Here is a 22,061-nt window from a genome sequence, read left to right on the forward strand (position 1 = left end):
AAAAAAAAAAAAAAAAAAAAAAAAAAAAAAAAAAAAAAATAAGGGAGGGAACACAGCTTTTATTTATGCTAGCCACTACCCACTGCCAAGAGCACTTATTCTGTAAAATTGAATTCAATTTTCAGGAGTTGACAATGGAACTGGAGGAGAAACAGGATGTGTTTCGTTCTCTACAAGATACAGCAGAACTACTTTCACTTGAGAACCACCCAGCCAAGCAGACAGTGGAGGTGTGTGACTCGAGAATATGTGGAGGTCAAATGCTGAGAGGTTGTTGTTATAAAAGTGTTCAAATTAGAGACTTTGTTCAACTGAAAGACTTGGAGGAAGTGTCAGGGATCATTTGTCTTGGGTCTTCTCTGTTTTCATTCCTGACTGTTCCTGTATCCCTCAAAAGCCTGCAAACATTTCTGTTAGTCTAAGGAGACTACTGAGAGAAACAATAGAAGGTACATTGGCTCCCAGCTTTCGGAGGAAAAGCGGACTTGGACCGTATTTCTTCAAGTAACTGTCCAGACAGATCCTGACTTGACTCTTGTTGATGTGGTGCCTTTGCCAAAAGAAGAGAAACAGTGGAAGAATTCTGGAGGAATTTATGCCTGGGTTTTGCTGCCTGGATCATTTACTTACAACTGAGTGTGGAAGAGGCCTTTTCTATGTAACCCCCTCTAACAAAACCATTTTGGATTAAAGGAACACTTCTTACACATGGGAAGCATTGAGCAGATGCCAGTCAAGTATCTCCACATCTTTTCTGTTGGCTTCTCTATCATTAGCAGAGTTGTACTTGGAAAATAGTATTGCACATATATATATTGAGTCTGTTAAACTCATGCCCTTCTGTCTGTGTGCTTGTTTATTGCAGGCTTATAGTGCTGCTGTCCAGTCCCAGTTGCAGTGGATGAAGCAGCTGTGCCTGTGTGTTGAGCAGCATGTGAAAGAGAATACTGCTTATTTTCAGGTATGATGGATTTCTGTGTTTGTGTGTGTGTGTACATATGTATATTGAAGGTGAGGTTACAAACACATCTGCATTAGTGTGCGTTTGCTGTATAAACCACCACCTTAAAATTTAGTTGCTTAAAACAATAGTCATTTAGATAGCTCGTGATTCAGTAGCTGAGCACTTTGGGCAGGGCTTTGCGAAGTGGTTCATCTTATCTTGCCTGTCTTACTCATGGCTGCAGACAGGCTGGGGGCTGGTTGGTCCCAAATGGCATTGCTCATGTCTAACAGTTGGCTAGGTGCTGGAGCACCAAGCCGTGTGTCTCTAGCATCCAGCAGCTTTCTTCACAACGTGGCTCTGTTTCACAAGCAGAAAGAGAGAGCAAGTCCTAGAGCACAAGCCCTTTTTTCCTGCTTCTGTCACATTTATTAATGTGCCTTTGGTTAAAGCCAGACGTGTGGCTATGCCTAACTTCAAGTTGAGGAGAAATAGACTCCACCTCTTGATGGGAGGAGCTGTAAAATATCATGATCTTTTTTTTCTTTTTTCCATCTGTCAGAACATGAAAGAATGTACTGCTGGCTGGGCGCAGTGACTCATGCCTGTAATCCTAGCACTTTGGGAGGCCAAGGCGGGCAGATCACTTAAGGTCAGGAGTTCAAGACCAGCCTGGCCAACATGGTGAAACCCCTTCTCTATTAAAAATACAAAAATTAGCTGGGTGTGGTAGCACACATCTGTAGTCCCAGCTACTTGGGAAGCTGAAGCAGGAGAAATACTTGAACCTGGGAGGCGGAGGTTGCCGTGAGCCAAGATCACACCACTGCACTCCAGCCTGGGTGACAGAGCAAGTGTCTTAAAAAAAAAAAAAAAAGTACTGCTTATTTTCAGGTGAGGTGGGAGGAGGAAATAAGCCATTATCTCTGTTTTTGCCCTAATTTTTTTTTTTTTTGAGACGGAGCCTCACTCTGTCGCCCAGGCTGGAGTGCAGTGGCGCAATCTCGGCTCACTGCAAACTCTACCTCCCGGGTTCACACCATTCTCCTGCCTTAGCCTCCTGAGTAGCTGTGACTACAGGCGCCCGCCACCACGCCCAGCTAATTTTTTTATTTTTATTTTTTTAGTAGAGATGGGGTTTCATCATGTTAGCCAAGAAGACCTTGATCTCCTGACCTCATGATCCGCCCACCTCAGCCTCCCAAATAGCTGGGATTACAGGCATGAGCCACCATGCCCGGCCTTTTGCCCTAAATTAAATAGTCTCCCTGATTATTTCATAACATGAATTGAAACATTTGATCACTCAACCTTAGGTTTTTCATGAAATACACCCCACAGCCAAATGCTGTACCTAGCCAGAAGTCAAGAGGAAAGAGCAGTGATTTCTGAGGGGGTGAAACAACTAACTTTTCTATAGGGTAGGGTTTGGGGTAGTCAACACTAATATTTTGCTGCATGGCTTTTTAAGCCCTTCGGTTTATGTTTCAGTGGTCCTTGTAATGAACTCTCACTAATCCAGTAGGGTGTAATCAGCTTTGCTAAGCTCTGCGTAGTAAAATTGTTCTTTCTCAGTTAACATTCCGGGTGTTCTGATGTTTTGAGCAGAAGGCATCCTTCCTTTGTATTCCCATAGTTCTTCAGTGATGCACGAGAGCTGGAGTCATTCTTGAGGAACCTCCAAGATTCCATTAAACGAAAATATTCCTGTGACCACAATACCAGCTTATCCCGCCTTGAAGACCTGCTCCAGGACTCCATGGTGGGTGTTGCCTCAGTGGGGATGATTACTTCTGGGAAAGAGCGTAAACCATATCAACTGCTGCTGTTTATATCCTTGAAAGCTCCAGGGCAGTGGGCCGTTGTTGTAATAAAGTTTGGCTTACATTCAAATAGAGTTTAATCGATGTGGTTCTGTCTCTTTCCTTTTTTCCTTTTCTTTTAAAGAAGTTGCTAATAAGATTTCTTTGGGTATGTTATTGAAGTAAAGGCCTAGTCTTCTCCTCTGAGCCACTTTGAGCTCCTTATACTTTCCTTGCATTTTTCCTGTTTTAATGTAATAGTTGGAGCCAAGGATGAGGTGTTGAGCATGAAAAAAAGGTTGAAGGGGATTAGTTTATCAAATTCTTTGTTACTGTCTTATGCAAAAAAAGAACTAAAAAAAAAAAAAAACAAAAACAAAGAAATACACCTAAGTCAAAATTTTCCTCCTTGGTAGTTTTCTTTTGGATGATAATTAAAATTGATTTTAATTCAAAGAAACATGTAATGTAATATTTGTGCAGTTATTTATGAAGCAATATTAATTTTTAAGAAATAGTTTTATATTCAGTATTTAGTTCAAATCAATTTTATATTCATTTTCTCCAATGAATTATTTCTTCAGGAGTGCTGGTAATTAGCAGAAAGACTACTTGTGTTTAGTGAATGTATATTACACAGAGTTGGCGAGACAAGGCTCAAGCTACATCTCAAATTAAGATAGAAATGTATATGTAATAAGGAACTTACTTTTCCTTTGTGAGAAGCAAGGGGAACCTCGCATTTCAATAGAAAAGTCTAAATAAGAGAACTAGAATAACCCAAAACAGTTCATTTTTTTTTAGTGGGTAAGATTTGAGCATTTGTGAATATAAGGTTTTTTTATTTTTATTTTTTTACACTTTCAGGTATTGTAAACCTATGAGTGGTTTTACATTCACCTGGGCAAATAGTCTGTTAATTTAATTTGGAATGAAGGATGAAAACCTGACTTTTCAGATGTTGTCTCTAAAATATCTCTCTCGGAGGTACTACAAGTATGAAGGAGGAATATAATCCTTGGCTATTATCTCCTCCCTCCCACAGAGTACCTTCTGTCGTAGGGTAACTCCTCTGCAATGGTTGTCATATCTTCTCTTCTCGAGGGTCGCTGCTCTGTTCCCTCCTCTCCAGGTCAGGGTCATCGGGTTGGCGGCGTCATCGGGGCATGGAGTCACCTGGGTCTGCTCCTCAGCTTGTCCGTCAGGTTCGGGAGCATCTGTCCTGGCTTCTGGTTCTTTTCAGAACTTTTACCACGCTGAGCACTTGGTCTCTGGAGCTTGAGCTGTTTGGCTGTGGGTTAGACAGAAATTGACATCTTATTTCAAGGAAACTGAAATGGGTAGACCAGCTCTCAAGTATGGAAATGTGGCTGTCTCCCTGATATATTCCATTCCTCTTTCTTAACTAATAAGTTAAAGTTGTATTTCTTCCAATCATGCTCCCGGGGACAGGCACAGGTAGTTTATTTAAGCATTTCTTTTTCTTTACTTGCATATTCTTAGTTCTTTAATGGCATTTCCTAACATTATTAACTCTTTACTCTCATCGCATCTACATCCATCCTAAGAAAGCCATCTTCTGGGGAGACTTTTACACCTCAAAATGGGCTTGAAACATCTGGGTTAATGGATAAAGTTTATCTTTTACTCTTTAATGGAATTGGTAATGGTTTACTACCAATTTTGTTAACAAGAAGTTTATTCGTTTTTAAGATTATTGGATTTGCAGAGATTTGAGAGTTTCAATTTTGCATGATACTTCTTTCTAACCAATCAAATTTATGTGAATATAGCACAGCAAATACTGAGAGGTAAACCCTAAATCATTTGTCATGATACCTTCACCAACAGCATTGTTGGTTGAAGAGCTAAGATCTTTCTCAAGAAAGCTTGACTCAATTTAGGAAAATAAAATATTTAGAGTAGAGCTTGGGAGATAAAATTATTTTTAAAAATTTAAATAAGTATAACTAGCTTCTCCTAAGCAAAAAGGGAAGAACTGGTTTCTACCAGTGAGAAACTGACTAATAATAATATACCTATTACTGATTTTAACTTTCATGTTCTCTGAATCATGTTTAGATAAATTTTTTATTAGCTATATAGCTGTATTTGGAAGCTAGAAGTATTTGTTTTTATTTTGGTTTTTGCATGTGACTTTATGGTTCATAGAAAGTGGCACAGGAAGAAAGCTGCAAAGTTTGAGTGCAAAAGCACTTGGTAGAAGACAGAAACATTCTCTCCTTTTTTCTTTATCCTTGTGTAAGTCTTTAAGATGGCTCCACCAACCATCCCTACTTAACTGAGAGATGACATTCTCTGAGGGAGTGGAGTATTCAGTTTTCTTTGTTAACTTAGTCACCCTGAGTAGCAACATTAATGTCATTTTGTTTTTCTTCTCATTTTGTAGGATGAAAAGGAGCAGCTTATACAGTCCAAGAGTTCCGTTGCCAGTCTTGTCGGGAGATCAAAAACCATTGTTCAGCTAAAACCACGCAGTCCAGACCATTTGTTAAAGAGCACCATTTCTGTTAAGGCCATCTGTGACTATCGGCAGATCGAGGTGAGGAGGTAGAAAGGGTACTTCTGGGACACAGAGGGAAGGAAGAAAGAAGGGAAGCCTTCAGTTAGGGTTATGATGATAAGGAAAGATCAAATTACAGAGTTTTTAAAATTTAAACATGCTGAAATCTCTCCTATCATTTAAAAAAAAAAAAAACTAAAAACTTCAATCCTATAATCTTGACCTGCTCCCTGCCTCAGTGATTGGCATCATTATCTACTCAGTTGCCTAAGTGTTGACAGAGATGGTACTTTGTAGCACATGGTGAAACTATGTCTCTATAAGAATTGCTTGAGCCCAGGAAGCGGAGGTTGCAGTGAGCCAGGATCGTGCCATTTGCACCCCAGCCTGGGTTACAGGAGTAAAACCCTGTCTCAGAAAAAATAAAAGGCATAAGTTTATTTCACTTGGATTATTGTATCAGCCTCCCAATGTAGTGCACAAAGGATCCTACCACCAGCATGTTCTTTTTTTTTTTTTTTTTTTGAGATGGAATCTTGCTCTGTGGCCCAGGCTGGAATGCAGTGGCACCATCTCAGCTCACTGCAACCTCCGCTCCCTGGGTTCAAGCAATTCTCCTGCCTCAGCCTCCCAAGTAGCTGGGACTACAGGCATATGCCATCACTCCCAGCTAATTTTTTGTATCTTTAGTAGAGACGGGGTTTCACCATGTTAGCCAGGATGTTCTTGATCTCCTGACCTCGTGATCTGCCCACCTCAGCCTCCCAAAGTGCTGGGATTACAGGCATGAGCCACCGCGCTTAGCCTTTTTTTTTTTTTCTTTAAATTACAATCCTATGCTTAAATCTTATAATAATTACTCATTGCTCTTGGGAAAAAGCCTAAACTCCTTAAGGTGGCTTTAAGTTCTTGAGTAATCTGTCTTTACCCCTCTAGCCAAGACTGGGTCATATCCTTTATTCCCTGGTAAATTGCATTTGTCACACAGTGTTATAACTACATACACCACCAGAATATGTGGAAATACAGACTATGTTTGTCTGCTTACCACTGTACCTTTTTATTTATTTATTTATGTTTTGTGATAGTGTCCCACTCTGTGCCCAGGCTGGAGTGCAGTGGCACTATCATGGCTCACTGCAGCCTTGACCTCTTCGGGCTCAGGTGATCCTCCCACCTCAGCCTCCCAAGTAGCTGGGACTACAGGCATGCACTACTATACCCAGCTAATTTTTGTATTTTTTGTAGAGATGAGGTTTTACTATGTTGCCTAGGCTGATCTTGAACTCCTGGGTTCAAGCGGCCTGCCTACCTTAGCCTTCAGAAGTGCTGGGATTATAGATGTGAGCTGCTGTGCCTGGCCAATTATACTGTCTTTATCTCCAGTGTCCTAGCGCAGAGTAGACGCTCAAGAAATACATATTATACAAAAGAATGAATTAATTAAAAAATGGAAAAAAAATAAAAATTTAAAAATGGGACTGCACTTTTGTGTGTCTCGATATTTCTGCCTATAAGTTAGGGATAATAATCTTGATCACTTGTCTCTCAAGAGAAAGACTTGATAATTCCAAAATGCTTAAACGTTTTCAGGGGTTTGGGTGGTATAGGAAGGGGGGAGAGGAAATATCATAAAAACAATGTTTTGATTATTCGCGTTCCATTAGTTTTTACTCTAGTAGATTTTTGTGCTGAGATCACTCTTGAGCCTTTATAGTCTTATTATAACTTTCATATTCTGGGTTACTTGACATGTAACATGTATTTAATACATATTTGTTTCCTTGATTTATTTGGTGTCACAGTTTTTCCTGTGTTGTAGATTTATACCCATTATCTTTTGGCAAAAATGAGAAGGCCTCACTAAGTGATAGCAGAAATTTTCTTAAGCAGATTTTTTTCTTAAGGATTTGATAGTTTTGGGATGAGGCACCAGGTAATAATGGGTTGTTGCTTTATCCATTAGCAATAACTGGTAAATTTATCTCTTCAGATTACTATTTGCAAAAATGATGAATGTGTGCTAGAAGATAATTCTCAGCGGACCAAATGGAAAGTGATCAGCCCCACAGGGAATGAGGCAATGGTGCCATCAGTCTGCTTCCTCATTCCCCCACCCAATAAGGATGCCATTGAGATGGCCAGCAGGTAACTTGGCTCAGCTGCCACTGGTACACCCACCTCTGCGTTGGCCTCGGTGAACCAATGGAGGGATGAGTGTGCATTTGTGATCTTCTTGCACACAGTTGTAAAGTTCCTCCTGGGAGAGGCTTCTCATTGGAGATATCAAGTCTCCTACTGCCAGCCACATAGTAGATCTTCAATAAATATTTCTGTTCAACTAGAGTATATTCAGTGATATTTCTTTTTTAAAGAACTCTTGCTTATAAATAGCTTACTCTCAAAAGATTGATTTTTTTTTTACCAGCCTGGCCAACATGGTAAAACCCGTCTCTACTAAAAATACAAAAATTAGCTGGACGTGGTGGCGCATGCTTGTAGTCCCAGTTACTCGGGAGACTTAGGCATGAGAATCACTTGAACCCAGGACGCGAAGTTTGCAGTCAGCTGAGATCACACTACTGCACTCCAGCCGCCTGGGCGACAGAGCAAGACTCTGTCTCCAAAAAAAAAAAAAAAAAAGATTGGGCTGGGCAGAGTGGCGCATGCCTGTAATCCCAGCACTTTGGGAGGCCGAGGCAGGCAGATCACTTGAGGTCAGGAGTTCAAGACCAGCCTGGCCAACATGGTGAAACCCCGTTTCTACTAAAAATACATTAAAAAAAAAAAAAAAAAAAGCCAGGCATGATGGCAGTTGCCTGTAATCGCAGCTACTGGGGAGGCTGAGGCAGTAGAATCAGAGAATCGCTTGAACCGAGATTGCGCCACTGCACTCCAGCCTAGGCGACAGAGGGAGACTCCATCTCAAAAAAAAAAAAAGAAGGTTGATTTTTTTGGGGGGGGGTCATTAGTTATCATTAGTTTATTATAAAAGAGAGATATGGAAATTATTTACATGATGAAAGATTTCAGAACTTCAGTGGAATGGCCAGCTTCACGTTGATGCCATTTCAATAGTGACTTATTTCACTCTACGTACTTTCCAAGAATGTCATCGTCTTTAAATAGGAAATAATCCTTGTCATCTAGAACTACTTTGGTGCCTCCATATTCTGGGAGAAGAACTTTATCTCCAACTTTCATGCTAACTGGTTGAATCTCTCCCAACAGCTAACTGGTTGAACCTGACCCAACAGCAACTACTGTTGCTTGAAATACTTTTCCTTAAGATTTTTCTGGAAGCATAATGCCTCCTTTGGTTACAGTTTCAGCAGCACTCCTTTCAAACTTTTTTTTTTTTTTTTTTTAAGATGGAGCCTTGCTCTGTTGCCCAGGCTGGAGTGCCGTGGTGTGATCTCGGCTCATTGCAAGCTCCGCCTCCCGGGTTCATGCCATTCTCCTGCCTCAGCCTCCTGAATAGCTCAGACTACAGGCGCCCACCACCATGCCCGGCTAAAGTTTTTGTATTTTTAGTAGAGACAGGATTTCACCATTTTAGCCAGGATGGTCTTGATCTCCTGACCTCGTGATCCGCCTGCCTCGGCCTCCCAAAGTGCTGGGATTACAGGCGTGAGCCACTGCACCCGGCCTGAGTGGAAGAAACTTTCTAAATGCTTGTCCTGCCATGACTCTCTCTGCCTGAGACTCCGAATTTTTTTTTTTTTTATGGCAGCTAATTTTCTTTAATTTTTTTAAAAGTAATATATGGGCCAGGCACCGTGGCTTATGCTTGTAATCCCAGCACTTTGAGAGGCTGAGGTTTTTGGATTACTTGAGGTCAGGAGTTCGAGACCAGCCTGAGCAACATGGTGAAACTCCATCTCTACTAAAAATACAGACAATTAGCCTGGCGTGGCGGTGCACAATTGTGGTCCCAGCTACTTAGGAGGCTGAGGCAGGAGAATTGCTTGAACCCAGGGTGTGGAGGTTGCAGTAAGCCGAGATTGCGCCACTGCACTCCAGCCTGGGTGACAGAGTGAGACTGTCTCAAAAAAAAAAAAAATACATATATATATATATTTTATATATATAAAATATATATATGTTTATGTAACATATATATGTTTATGTACATATTTTAGAAAGCTGGGTTATACTATAAAGTTTATTATAATAAATATTAGCTATCACCTCTCCTGTCCCAAAGTTCCACTTTCCAGAGTCAACTGTTTTCAGCAGATTTTGCTGGGTTATAAACCCACATTTCTGAATGTAATTTTTTCCTGCTATTTCCTTGTTTGTTTTCAACTTCAGAAATTATCTATTAACTTTTTACTCTAGGAAATTAACATTTAGCTTTCTCTACATGCATATATGCATACGCTTCTTTCATCTTCCAAATGTAGTTATGTCACAGTTTTTGTTTAAGTTGATATTTTTTGTTTTATTAGTACATGCATTGTTTTTTTGTTTTTTTTTTTGAGACGGAGTCTCGCTCTGCCGCCCAGGCTGGAGTGCAGTGGCCGGATCTCAGCTCACTGCAAGCTCCGCCTCCCGGGTTTACGCCATTCTCCTGCCTCAGCCTCCCGAGTAGCTGGAACTACAGGCGCCCGCCACCTCGCCCGGCTAGTTTTCTGTACTTTTTAGTAGAGACGGGGTTTCACCGTGTCGGCCAGGATGGTCTCGATCTCCTGACCTCGTGATCCGCCCGTCTCGGCCTCCCAAAGTGCTGGGATTACAGGCTTGAGCCACCGCGCCCGGCTAGTACATGCATTGTTTAAAGCTGAGCCAGATTGTACTCTAGGGGACTATTGTGAGGCGACTGTGCCTTACGTCTCTGTCTCGGAACTCATCCTCTGCCTCTCTCCTTGCTTGTACTTAGCTGCAGTCACTCTGGTCTTTCCTCTGTTTCTCACACACAGACCACATATTCTTGCCTCGGGGCCTTTGGACTTCCTGCTTGCCTCTGATATTTACATGATTCACTCCCTCACTTTGTTCAGTTTATCTTAGAACCCTCATGGACCACCATCCCCACTCACTGCATGCCACTCTCTGTCTTCTTTACTCATTTTATTTTTCTTCAGAACTCTTAATATTGCCTAACAGATTATGTGTTTGTTTATTCTCTCCTATTAGAGATTTTTGTCCATTTTGTTTACTTCTGTATCTTTAGCACTTAGAACCATTCCCAGCACATAGCAGGTATTCAATAAATGGTTGTTGAATGAAAGAATGAATGAGTAGGTGAGTGAATATATTTACGAATAAATTATTTTATTTACTTTCTTTTTTTTTTTTTTTTTTGGTTTGAGACCGAGTCTCCCTCTGTCGCCCAGACTGGAGTGCAGTGGTACAGTTTGGGCTCACTACAACCTCTGCCTCCTGAGTAGCTGGAATTACAGGTGTGTGCCACCACGACTGGCTAATTTTTGTAGTTTTAGTAGAGACGGGGTTTCATTATGTTGGCCAGGCTGGTCTCGAACTCCTGACCTCAAGTGATCCACCTGCCTCAGCCTCCCAGAGTACAGGGATTACAGGCATGAGCCACTGCACCTGACCCCTGTTTTATTTACAGGCATGAGCCACTGCACCTGACCCCTGTTTTATTTACTTTCTTATATAATTTTTGTTTCCTTGGAGTGGGTAATTGTTTTGTTTTTTACTTTGCTTAGTTGTCCCCAAACTCTCCTACATTACTGTAAAAGGATTCCCAATATGGCCAAACACCACAGGCAATTTTCATTTTTCTTTTGGAAACATTTATTCTGGACCATTCTATCTTGTGTGTGTGTGTGTGTGTGTGTGGGTGTGGGTGTACCTGTTCTGTAGGCCTGATTTGGTCCTGTCTCTGTGATATTTCACGCTATGTTGGACCCACTGATTCCTAGATTCCAAGTCTTATTTATTAGTGTACTCCTTGGTTTGATGGATTACACTCTTTTCCTATTGAAAAAGGCTGAGTAGGAGGTAAATTTTTTGAGACCTCATATCTGAAAATGTTTGTCTTCTTCTTCCTCTAACTGGCAAGATACTTTTTTTGGAAATAATAATAATAATAATAATTATTGAGATAGAGTCTTGCTATGTTGCCCAGGCTGGAGTGGAGTGCACAATCTTAGCACACTGCAGCTGCCACCTCCTGGGCTCAAGTGATTCTCCTACCTCAGCCTCCCAAGTAGCTGGGACCACAGGTGCATGTCCCCATGCCCGGCTAATTTTTGTATTTTTAGTAAAGACAGGATTTCACCATGTTGGCCAGGCTGGTCTCGAACTCCTGACCTCAAGTAGTCTGCCCGCCTGGGCCTTCCAAAGTGCTGGGATTACAGGCGTGAGCCACCATGCCTAGCCTGGAAATTATTTTTACTTTGAACTTTGAAATCATTGCTCTATTGCTTTCTAACTTTCAGGATTTCTTGTTTAGATGTATAGTGCCATTTTCATTCTTTCTCTTTTTTTTTTTTTAGGCTTACATAATAGTAAAACTCATCTTTTGTCATAAGCAGTACTATTGGTTTTGACAAAGGCTTAGAATTGTTTATCCTTCACTATCATGATACGGAACAGTTTGATACTTTCACCTTTTGAAAGAAATCTTTATTTCTCTGGAGGTGTTTAAATGCTTCTCTTTGTCTCTAATCTTGAAAAGGGATGCTGTACCTTTGAGTCTTTTTGTATTCATTATGCTAATGAACACAAACTAGAAACTTGCTTTCAGGTTTGAGGAAGTTTTTTCTTGGATGATGATGATGATGATGATGATGAAGATGATGATGATTTGAGACAGTCTCGCTCTGTCGGCCAGGCTGAAGTGCAGTGGCGCAATCTTGGCTCTGTGCAATCTCTGCCTCCTGGGTTCAAGCAATTCTCCTGCCTCAGCCTCCCGAGTAGTTGGGACTTACAGGCATGCACCACCACACCCAGCTAATGTTTGTACTTTTAGTAGAGACGGGGTTTCACCATGTTGGTCAGGCTGGTCTTGAACTGCTGACCTTGTGATTTGCCACCTTAGACTCCCAAAGTGCTGGAATTATAGGCATGAGCCACCACGCCCAGCCTGGATTATTTCTTTTTTTTTTCTTTTTTTTTTTTTGAGATGGAGTCTCGCTGTGTCACCCAGGCTGGAGTGCAGTGGCGCAGTCTTGGCTAACCACAAGCTCTGCCTCTTGGGTTCACTCCATTCTCCTGCCTCAGCCTCCCGAGTAGCTGGAACTACTGACATCTGCCACCACACTTAGCTAATTTTTTATATTTTTAGTAGAGATGGGGTTTCACCGTGTTAGCTAGGATGGTCTCTATCTTCTGACCTCGTGATCTGCCTGCCTCGGCCTCCCAAAGTGCTGGGATTACAGGCGTGAGCCACCGTACTGACCTTATTTCTTTAATTATTTTATTCTCCTTTTTTTTAAGTTCTTGCTTTTAAGAACTCCCATTTGTTGAATGTTGGACCTCCTGAACTGATTTTCGAATGTTCTCTTATTTTCTTTATTGTTGTTGTTGTTGTTGCTTTTTTATATTTTTATTCTTCTTTGAGATTTCCTGAACTTTGAATTTCAACTCTACTGAAATTTTAGTGGGACTTTTGGAGAGAGGGAAGATTAAACTTACGGATTTAATGCCTCTTGTTTAACTGATGTCCTGGCTTCTAGTTTTCCATCCTGTTCTTTATATCTTGCATGTTTTTCTCAACTTGAAGAAATTCAAGGTAACATGGTGGGTGTGTAAGAAAGTGTGTGTCTGTGTATTTGTGTATTCGTAAGTCTTCTTGAAATCAAGATTGAATTAGACATGAGATGCTTGGGGAAAAAAAATCTCAAACCCCTTCATACTGCAGTTTTCTTTTTTTTTTTTTCTTGAAATGGAGTTTTGCTCTTGTTGCCCAGGCTGGAGTGCAATGGCACGATCTCGGCTCACTGCAACCTCCACCTCCCGGGTTCAAGCAGTTCTCCTGCCTCAGCCTCCCAAGTAGCTGAGATTACAGGCATCTACCACCACACCTGACTAATTTTTGTATTTTTAATACAAAATTGTTGGTCAGGCTGGTGGTCTATGTTGGTCAGGCTGGTCTTAAACTCCCGACCTCAGGTGATCCACCTGCCTCAGCCTCCCAAAGTGCTGGGATTACAGGCGTGAGCCATGCAGTTTTCTTTTATATACCAGGTGAATTTCTTAAACTGCTATTAGCTTCTCAGTATTTTAGCATTTTTATAAATGTTTGGAACACAGCAAATCAATTTGTAAACATTGATATAATCATTTTTCAACAATTCTGGATGGGATGTTGTTTATGCCTTTCCCTATTATTGTTCTCTCTGGTTATTTCTTCTCTCTGGCTTGTAATCATCGTATTATAACCAGGTAACATTTATGAAATTACTAAATATGTGCTAACGTAATATGCATAATGCTATAGCAAATCCAAGTTGAAGATCCCAATTAATTAATGTAATTTAGTTTTTTTTTTGTTGTTGTTGTTTTTTAATAGAGATGAGGTCTCACTATGTCAACCAGGCTGGTCTTGAACTCCTGGGCTCAAGCAGTCCTCCCACCTTGGCCTCCAAAAGTTCTGGGATTACAAGCATGAGCCACCACGCCCAGCCTCAATTAATTTAGTTCTAAAAATTCCTGGGATGTTAGTATTTGACTTGTTGCCTTTCTCTGCTCAATGTATAAGCTCAGTTCTGCTAAGGCAATCACATTTTTCCTTAGAAGATCTCTAATGTGGAGCTGAAGTCTTACAAAGGTAATAGTCAAGTTCTGTGTTATTTCTAGGGTCGAACAATCTTATCAGAAGGTGATGGCCCTTTGGCACCAGCTACATGTTAACACCAAAAGCCTTATATCTTGGAACTATCTGCGTAAAGACCTTGACCTTATACAGACCTGGAACCTAGAAAAGGTAATTATGAAAACCTTACCCCAAGCTCACATTCTGTTGGCAAGATTTTTTCAGAAGGAGCTTTTTTTCCTTACTGTGAGACTTTTCCCCACCCAAATGGAGTAAAGTAGACTCAGGGATACCATTTTACAGTTAGAGACCTGAGGTTCTTGCAAGTTAGAGGTAGCAATTTGAATGGGTAAAGGAAACTCCTAATTAGAATAAGTAACATCTTTGGTCTTCTTAGCAAGGGTAGAACATTGCAGGCTTTTTCTCACTCTGTAAGACAAGCATGTCTTTTGCATAAGAATACGTAGTAGGTGAATACTTGTGAACAATTATCAAGAGTTATGTTCAGTGGGGCAAAAAGGGTGCTTCTGGGGTGCTGGTAATGTTCTGCTTCTTAATCTGAATGCTGATTAAATGGAGGAATTCAAATTATAAAAATCCACATGTTTACAATTATGGTTTGTGCACTGTTTTGTATATATGTTACTTCAGTAAAATGGAGGAAAAGAGAAAGTGTTATATTTTTATTCTGTTGCAATTTCTTCTGGCTTTTTCTTTCTAGCTTCGATCCTCAGCACCAGGGGAGTGTCATCAGATTATGAAGAATCTTCAGGCCCACTATGAAGACTTTCTGCAGGATAGTCGTGACTCTGTGCTGTTCTCAGTGGCTGATCGCTTGCGCTTGGAAGAGGAAGTGGAAGCTTGTAAAGCCCACTTCCAGCACCTGATGAAGTCCATGGAGAATGGTGTGTGCACCGGGAAGAGGGAAAGAGAATAGTAGAATGAGAGCCTTTCAAGGGGTTGCTATGAAACCCTTCATATAAATGAGAAAGTAGCATCACTGCTTTTTTCCATTTGAGTTGCTACGAACTTGAGATAGAAAAGAACTTATAGATGAATTCTCAAAATCAGATCATGGAAGAAGAGGTCTGTTGATATTTCGTTTGTTACTGCTAATCAACCTATCACATTGTCTTGTGGCTGTAACATGTTTGGACTCTGAAAGATTAGTACACAATATGTGAAATTTAGGATCAGGTAGAATCAGGCAGAAGATTCCCTAAATAAAGCCTTGCTTTCGTCAGTAGGATATCAGATCTGCTTATCTCTGATGTCGAACTTACTGGTCTTTTGTGTTTGTTCATTCACAGAGGACAAAGAGGAGACTGTGGCCAAGATGTACATTTCAGAGTTGAAGAACATCCGGCTACGCCTGGAGGAGTATGAACAGAGGGTGGTCAAACGAATTCAGTCTCTAGCCGGCTCTAGGACTGACAGAGATGCCCGGCAGGACAGTGCATTAAGGATTGCAGAGCAAGAAGTAAGCCCTAAGAGCAGTGTGGATGCTGGTTGTGTAGTGAATGCTTTCAGAGTTCATTGGATGGCAAGAGTATGGAACCTAAGAAATAAGGCAATAGACTCGAGACAGTCCTTCTCAGGAGTTCTTCTTGTAGTCTATAAATGTCTTTTACCTGTGGAGAAGTGTGATTTCAGCTCCATGTGTATTGCTGAATGTTGATTAGTTTCCTACAGAGTTGAGAAGGCAAACAGACTAGTAAATTGTTCTAAGCAGTATATTTGGGCTATGTATTTTGAAACTGCTTAGTAGAGATGCTGCTCTTGCTTCTATCCCTTATGCGCCTGTGCTACTTTCAGTGACTTGGTTACCTTCAGTCATATGACCAGTAAATACAAGGAATGACTCTGATTTGAATGTGGGCTCTGATATATGCTCTGTCTGCGACTTTGAGCAAGTGAACTCTCATCCCTAGTTTACTTTTGTAAAATGGAGATGGCAATGCACAATATAGGGTTATTTTGAAAATTAAATGGTATAGTACATATAATGAGCTTCCTGAAAAAGTAAAATACTATGAAAATGTAGGATAGTATTCTTGAAGTAAAAGCAGCAAATATATATTGCTTTATTAAGTCCTCTGAGGCATACAAAGAAAAGTAAGCCAAGGTCCTTGTTTTTTGGCTTATAGTGTAGTGAAAGAAAAATAAAAAGTTAAAATTATGATTAGAAACTTCAGTATAAGATATAAGAGATGTCATGAATATAGTAACTAGTATATTTCCAAGCAAAGATTGCTGTAGGAACTTAGAGTGTTTCTAGAACATTTCTAATTAGAATGGTATGAGAGAGCTCTATGAAGCCTATTAAATTTGATCTGGGAGCTTAAAGGAGATGGAAAGGAACGGCCAGTGAAGAGGAGTGATTTTTCCAACTTTCTATTTTTTTCCCCCAAACCTGAAGAGAAGGGTGAGAGGGAAGTATGATTTTTACTGGTGGAGAGGGAGGTAATATAAGGCATATCATAGGAGCCTGGGAATTCTCATGTGGAAGCTTTTTACTTTTCCATAGGGTGATACAAAATCTATTTGTCCCTGAAAAATAGGACACACTAAGAAATAAAGGTCGACTGGATGCTTTGGGAGGCCAAGGTGGGAGAATCGCTTAAACCCAAGAGTTTGAGGCTTCAGTGAGCTATAACTGCACCACTGCACTCGAGCCTGAGTGAAAGAGTGAGACCCCGTCTCAAGATACATATATACATACATCTAAAATACCTTTCTTTTTAAAACTTTATTTTGAAATAATTTAAGATATATAGAAAAGTTTTATTCTCTTATACGTCTCACCTAGAGTCCCCAAATGTTAATATTTTTGTACATTTGCTTTATCATTTTATTCTATATATTATACATAATAATATTCCTTTTTTATCTTGAGAGGAAGTTCCAGACATGAAACTCCTTTATTCCTGAATACTTCAGTGTACATCTTCAAAAAAAAAAAAAAAGACAGCCTCTTACATAACCATGGAGCAATGATAAACACCAGGAAATTAACATTGATACAGGTCGGGCGTGGTGGCTCATGTCTGTAATCCTAGCACTTTGGGAGGCTGATGTGGGCGGATTACATGAGACCAGGAGTTGGAGAACAGCCTGGCCAACATGGCAAAACCCCATCTCCACTAAAAATACAAAAAGTAGCCAGGCGTGGTGGCAAGTGCCTGTAATCCCAGCTATTCAAGTGGCTGAGGTATGAGAATCACTTGAACCCGGGAGGTGGAGGTTGCAGTGAGCCAAGATCACACCATTGCCCTCCAGCCTGGGCGACAGAGCAAAACTCTGTCTCAAACAGACAAACAAACAAACAAAAAAAATTGATATAATACTGCTATCCAAGCTCACACACCATTAAAATTTCATCAGCTGATCAAATAATGACCTTTATATCCTCATACCATCCATCCCTGGCAACCCCAAGAAGGAAGGTCCAGGATTCAGTCCAGGATTACATATTGCATTTGGTTGCTGTGTATCTTCAGATTTCTTCAACTTGGAACAGTTTCTCAACTTTCCATCATCTTTCATGACCTTAACATTTTTTTTATGAGTGTAGGTCATTTATATTGTAGAATAAATGTAGAATATTTTGTTCTTCTGTTTGTGGTTATCTGAGGCTTCTTCCTGATTAGTGTTAAGTCTTACAATTTTGGCAGGAATCCTACAGAAGTAATACTGTGTCCTTGGTACATTAGTGTGTCATATAAGGATGCATGTGACATTACTGGTGATGTTAACTTTGATCTCTGGTTCCTATTTTCCCTTTGTAATTACTAAGTATCTTATGGGGAGGTACTGGAGACTATGTAAATATCTTATTTTTCATCAGATTTTCACCAACTAGTTTTAACATCCATTGTTAATTCATGACTGAATCAATTATTAGTATCATAGTTGCCAAAAACTGCTTTTCTAATTCTGTCATTCCTTCTACATAAAAAACATTTACGTTGTATGGAAAAAGAAAAACCAACCTTCTTTCCTTTTCTGTAGTTTGTCTTCCTTCCTTCCTTCCCTCCCTCCCTTTTTTTTCTTCCCTCCTTCCCTTGCTTTCTTCTTTCATTATTTATTTATGTCAATATATACTCATGGATTCTTATTTTATCCAGTGGTGTGTAATTTGTTACTGTCATTGTTTTCATTGTTTTGATGCTCAAAATTTCCCAAAGTTAGCCAATGGAAGCCCCTTCAAGCTGGCTTTTTTGTCCTTTTAACATGTACCCATCATTTTTTGAGTTATTTCTTTCTTTCTCTTTTTTTAGATAGAGATGAGTCTCACTATATTACCCAGGCTGGTCTCCAACTCCTGGCTTCCAGCAGTCCTCCTGCCTTAGCCTCCCAAAAGTGCTGGGATTACAGGCATGGGCCACGATGCCCAACGAAGTTCTTTCTTTTTGACAAAATAAGATCTTCCAGGTTCATCTTGCTTTTTCCAGTCTCAACCCTGGAAATCAGCTGTTTCTCCAAGGAGTTCTGATTCTTTTGGGCAGAGAATATTATTTAGAAGCTAAGATCTGGGTGCCGAATGTACTCATTGTTGTGGGACTATTATTGCTTATAGGCCCACTTAGCATACAGAGCTAGAAAACATAGGCCGGGTGTGGTGGCTCACACCTATAATCCCAGCAGTTTGGGAGGCCAAGGCAGGTGGATCACCTGAGGTCAGGAGTTGGAGACCAGCCTGGCCAACATGGTAAAACCCCCATCTCTACCAATAATACAAAAATTAGCCGGGCATGGTGGCACGTGCCTATAATCCTAGCTACTTGGGAGGCTGAGGCAGGAGGATCGCTTGTACTCAGGAGATGGAGGTTGCAGTGATCTGAGATCGTGCCCTTGCAGTCCAGCCTAACAAGGTGAAACTCTGTCTCAAGAAAAAAAAAGAAACATATATTTACAAATATATATATATATATGCATATACACACACATGTACACACATGTGTTACATATACACACATATACATGTGTGTAAGTTTACAGATATAAATATAGGTCAGTATATTTATTGATCTCTCAATTTCTCTCTCTCTGTCACACACACACACAAACACACACACACACACACACACACGAATTCGTATGTATTTGTCTCCATCCAGTTCCCAACCCATAGCACAGGGATTATTCTAGCCTCTTTCCATATTTTTAACCCCCTTCCCCAAGTCTGAAAAACCTGCTTTATGTTATCCACAATATATTTACTTATTGTTCAATCCTAGCATTTACAAATAGTAGTTTCAGAATTGTTAACTCACTGCAATAAACAAACCTACCAAATTAGAGTTTAACATTTATTTATAGTTCCTTTTGTCTTTAACCTAAAGGTATATCTATAGTTCGAATACTATGTTTGGAAATTACTTGCGTGTGTTCATACCCCTTCTTCCCTTTCAGTGTGATTATGTTATTTATCTGAAATACAGTTAGGCTTATATATTTCTGTTGTGTTCCATTTGAGAGCCACCCCTCAATTTTCCTTATTTATTTCTTTATAAGAATGTAAAACATTAACATGGTTCTAAAAGTCAAATCTATACAAAAAGAAGTGTATTGCCCTCTAGCTAGTCCTTTTATCCCATTTGCCTTCATTTGATTCTTTCAATTCCATTCTTTTCATCTCATTAGTTTCTGGCTATCCTTTCTGTCTGTCCGTTTGCATAAACATATATACATATATTTTCTCATTTTCCCTTCTTTTATATACAAAATATAACATACTATACTCTGTTGACTTTGCTTCTTCTACTTAAAAATATATGCTAAAACCACTTAATTCCCAGAAATCTTTCTCATTTCATTTACAGCTGAATAATTCCCCATCATATGGCTGTTTCATAGTTTATTCAACCAGCCTCCTGTATATGGGCATTTAGGTGGTTTCCAATATTTAGCTATTACAAATAAGGACTTCTTTCTACCTTTTTTGTTCAATTCTCTCTCCCTCTTTATGTGTGTCTTGTTCCTGGCAGCACACCCAGGAGGATTTACAGCAACTGAGGTCAGACTTGGATGCAGTTTCTATGAAATGTGACAGCTTTCTCCATCAGTCTCCATCTAGTTCAAGTGTCCCAACTCTGCGCTCAGAACTGAATCTTCTGGTGGAGAAGATGGACCATGTCTATGGTCTCTCTACTGTATATCTGAATAAGTGAGTGAGCTGAGGTTTTGGGCCCAAGGGCAATATTTTCCATTGGGATAAGAAAGAGAAAGGCTTAGAGTGTTTCATGAATAATGGAGAGAGATTATAGATCCTGAAGAGCATGTACTGATAATGAGAGGTCTTGGCTTTAGTTCCTGGTAACATTAAGTAGGTTCATTTGGACTGCAGTGTAGAAGTGCCAGTGATATGGATGGGGAATTAATTTGCAATGTTACGACTATGATTTACTTCACTTCTGTTTGATTAAATATTTCTGAAAATAATACTTAATGGAATGAAGAGAAAGGAAGAGAAACTAAAGAATAAAACGAAAAGTTTTTAGTTGAACTAGGTATTAGACTTTGCAGGTCTTCCCTTTTCCCACCCATCTCTACCCATGACTTTGAAGAGTAGCACATCTTAAACTCTTCATAGTGTAAAATGGGTTTCTGGCTTCATGCCTTTCCTCCATGAGTCCACCACGTGTATGCATGTTCCAGTGCCACTTAGAACTTTATTTTGAATTGGCTTAAATTGGCAGCATAAAAACCATGTTTACTTGTTTTCAGAAAACCCTGTCAATATCTAAAAATGGTGGCATTGATTTTGGTCATTTTGTTTTATGAACCTCTCTATAGCACTCCAGGTACATAACCCTGGCTCCTAAAATTCATGTGTTAATGAAGGAATGTGTATTTGTCCCCATAGGTTAAAGACAGTTGATGTTATAGTACGTAGCATACAGGATGCCGAACTCTTGGTCAAAGGTTATGAGATTAAGCTGAGTCAAGAAGAAGCAGTACTGGCAGATCTCTCAGCTCTGGAGGCCCATCGGTCAACATTACGGGTGAGTTGCTCTGAGTTTCTTAGGAGGCTGACTTAACATATTCGTCGCTTTGGGTTAGCAGAGAAATGCAGTTTTGGATGGCATGACAGTGATTTAAATTAGCGTTTGAATAAGGCAGAATGCCATATTAAACATATTTTAATATGTATTCGAAGAAGAAGGGACTGAGAAGTATGTCTAGCTAGAAAGGCAAGAGAAAGGAGTATGTTTTTCGATTTATTTTTTCCCTTTTCACCTGAATAAAATCATGGCTTAATTGGATACAGTCAATGGTTGTGCCCTAAGTTTATAAATCACTTAGCTGTTATCTAATTTGATTCTCACAAGTCACTCTGTGAGGTGGACAAGAAGAGATTTTTATTTCCATTTACAGATGAGAAAACCAAAACTTAGTCTGGCTAAATGACTTATCTTGGTTTCATATGTTATAAGTGGGGAAGCCAGGTTTCAAACACAAGTACTATGCACATTTCTCTATAGAGTACTGTCTGTCCTTGACATCCCAGTGTGCATCAGGAAAGCAGAGACCATGACATGTGGAGGCAGTCCTGCCACAAACGTTCCAGGGCACAATCACAGATACAATGTGGAATTAGCTGTAGACCACGTCCTTGTTTCCTACCTTAGACTGACTCCTTTTTAGCATGGAAAATACACAGCCTGTTTCTGTACTTATGTTTCCATAGCACTGGTTTAGTGATGTGAAGGACAAGAATTCAGTGTTTTCAGTCCTGGATGAGGAAATTGACAAGGCCAAGGCAGTGGCAGAGCAGATGAGTCGTCTGACGCCAGAGCGAAACCTGGATTTGGAGCGCTATCAGGAAAAAGGCTCCCAGCTGCAGGAGCGTTGGCACCGAGTCATTGCCCAACTCGAGATTCGGTGAGTGGTGGCCCCACCTTTTTCTCCTATCAGAGTTCAGGGACTAGGTCTTAAACAAAAACAGAGTTATATCTGTACGTTTATATTTAAAGGTAGAAATGTATAGGGAGAGGTGGAAATTTAAAAACCACATAAATTCTGGACAAGATAAGTGATAGAAAAGTGAGACCCGCAATC

The 22,061-nt window shown here is 40.1% G+C and overlaps 1 protein-coding gene and 1 pseudogene across 2 annotated transcripts in view; one reads left to right on the forward strand and one right to left on the reverse strand.

The window, feature by feature from the left end:
* MACF1 (microtubule-actin crosslinking factor 1) overlaps window positions 1–22,061 on the forward strand; it is a 407,350-nt gene that overhangs the window by 212,293 nt on the left and 172,996 nt on the right. Inside the window, exons 18-29 of one of the 2 annotated variants that reach the window (XM_025361739.1) lie at window positions 126–230; window positions 866–961; window positions 2,580–2,705; window positions 4,198–4,203; window positions 5,156–5,308; window positions 7,263–7,417; window positions 14,042–14,168; window positions 14,719–14,902; window positions 15,308–15,477; window positions 19,988–20,166; window positions 20,866–21,004; window positions 21,691–21,884. In XM_025361739.1, the coding sequence (XP_025217524.1) occupies window positions 126–230; window positions 866–961; window positions 2,580–2,705; window positions 4,198–4,203; window positions 5,156–5,308; window positions 7,263–7,417; window positions 14,042–14,168; window positions 14,719–14,902; window positions 15,308–15,477; window positions 19,988–20,166; window positions 20,866–21,004; window positions 21,691–21,884 (1,634 nt within the window). The remainder of the gene's footprint in view (window positions 1–125; window positions 231–865; window positions 962–2,579; window positions 2,706–4,197; window positions 4,204–5,155; window positions 5,309–7,262; window positions 7,418–14,041; window positions 14,169–14,718; window positions 14,903–15,307; window positions 15,478–19,987; window positions 20,167–20,865; window positions 21,005–21,690; window positions 21,885–22,061) is intronic. The other variant, XM_025361749.1, reaches the window with a different exon arrangement.
* On the reverse strand, window positions 8,357–8,956 carry LOC112609245 (annotated as a pseudogene).

Source organism: Theropithecus gelada, chromosome 1 (assembly GCF_003255815.1).
Source record: "Theropithecus gelada isolate Dixy chromosome 1, Tgel_1.0, whole genome shotgun sequence".
Lineage (NCBI taxonomy): Eukaryota > Metazoa > Chordata > Mammalia > Primates > Cercopithecidae > Theropithecus > Theropithecus gelada.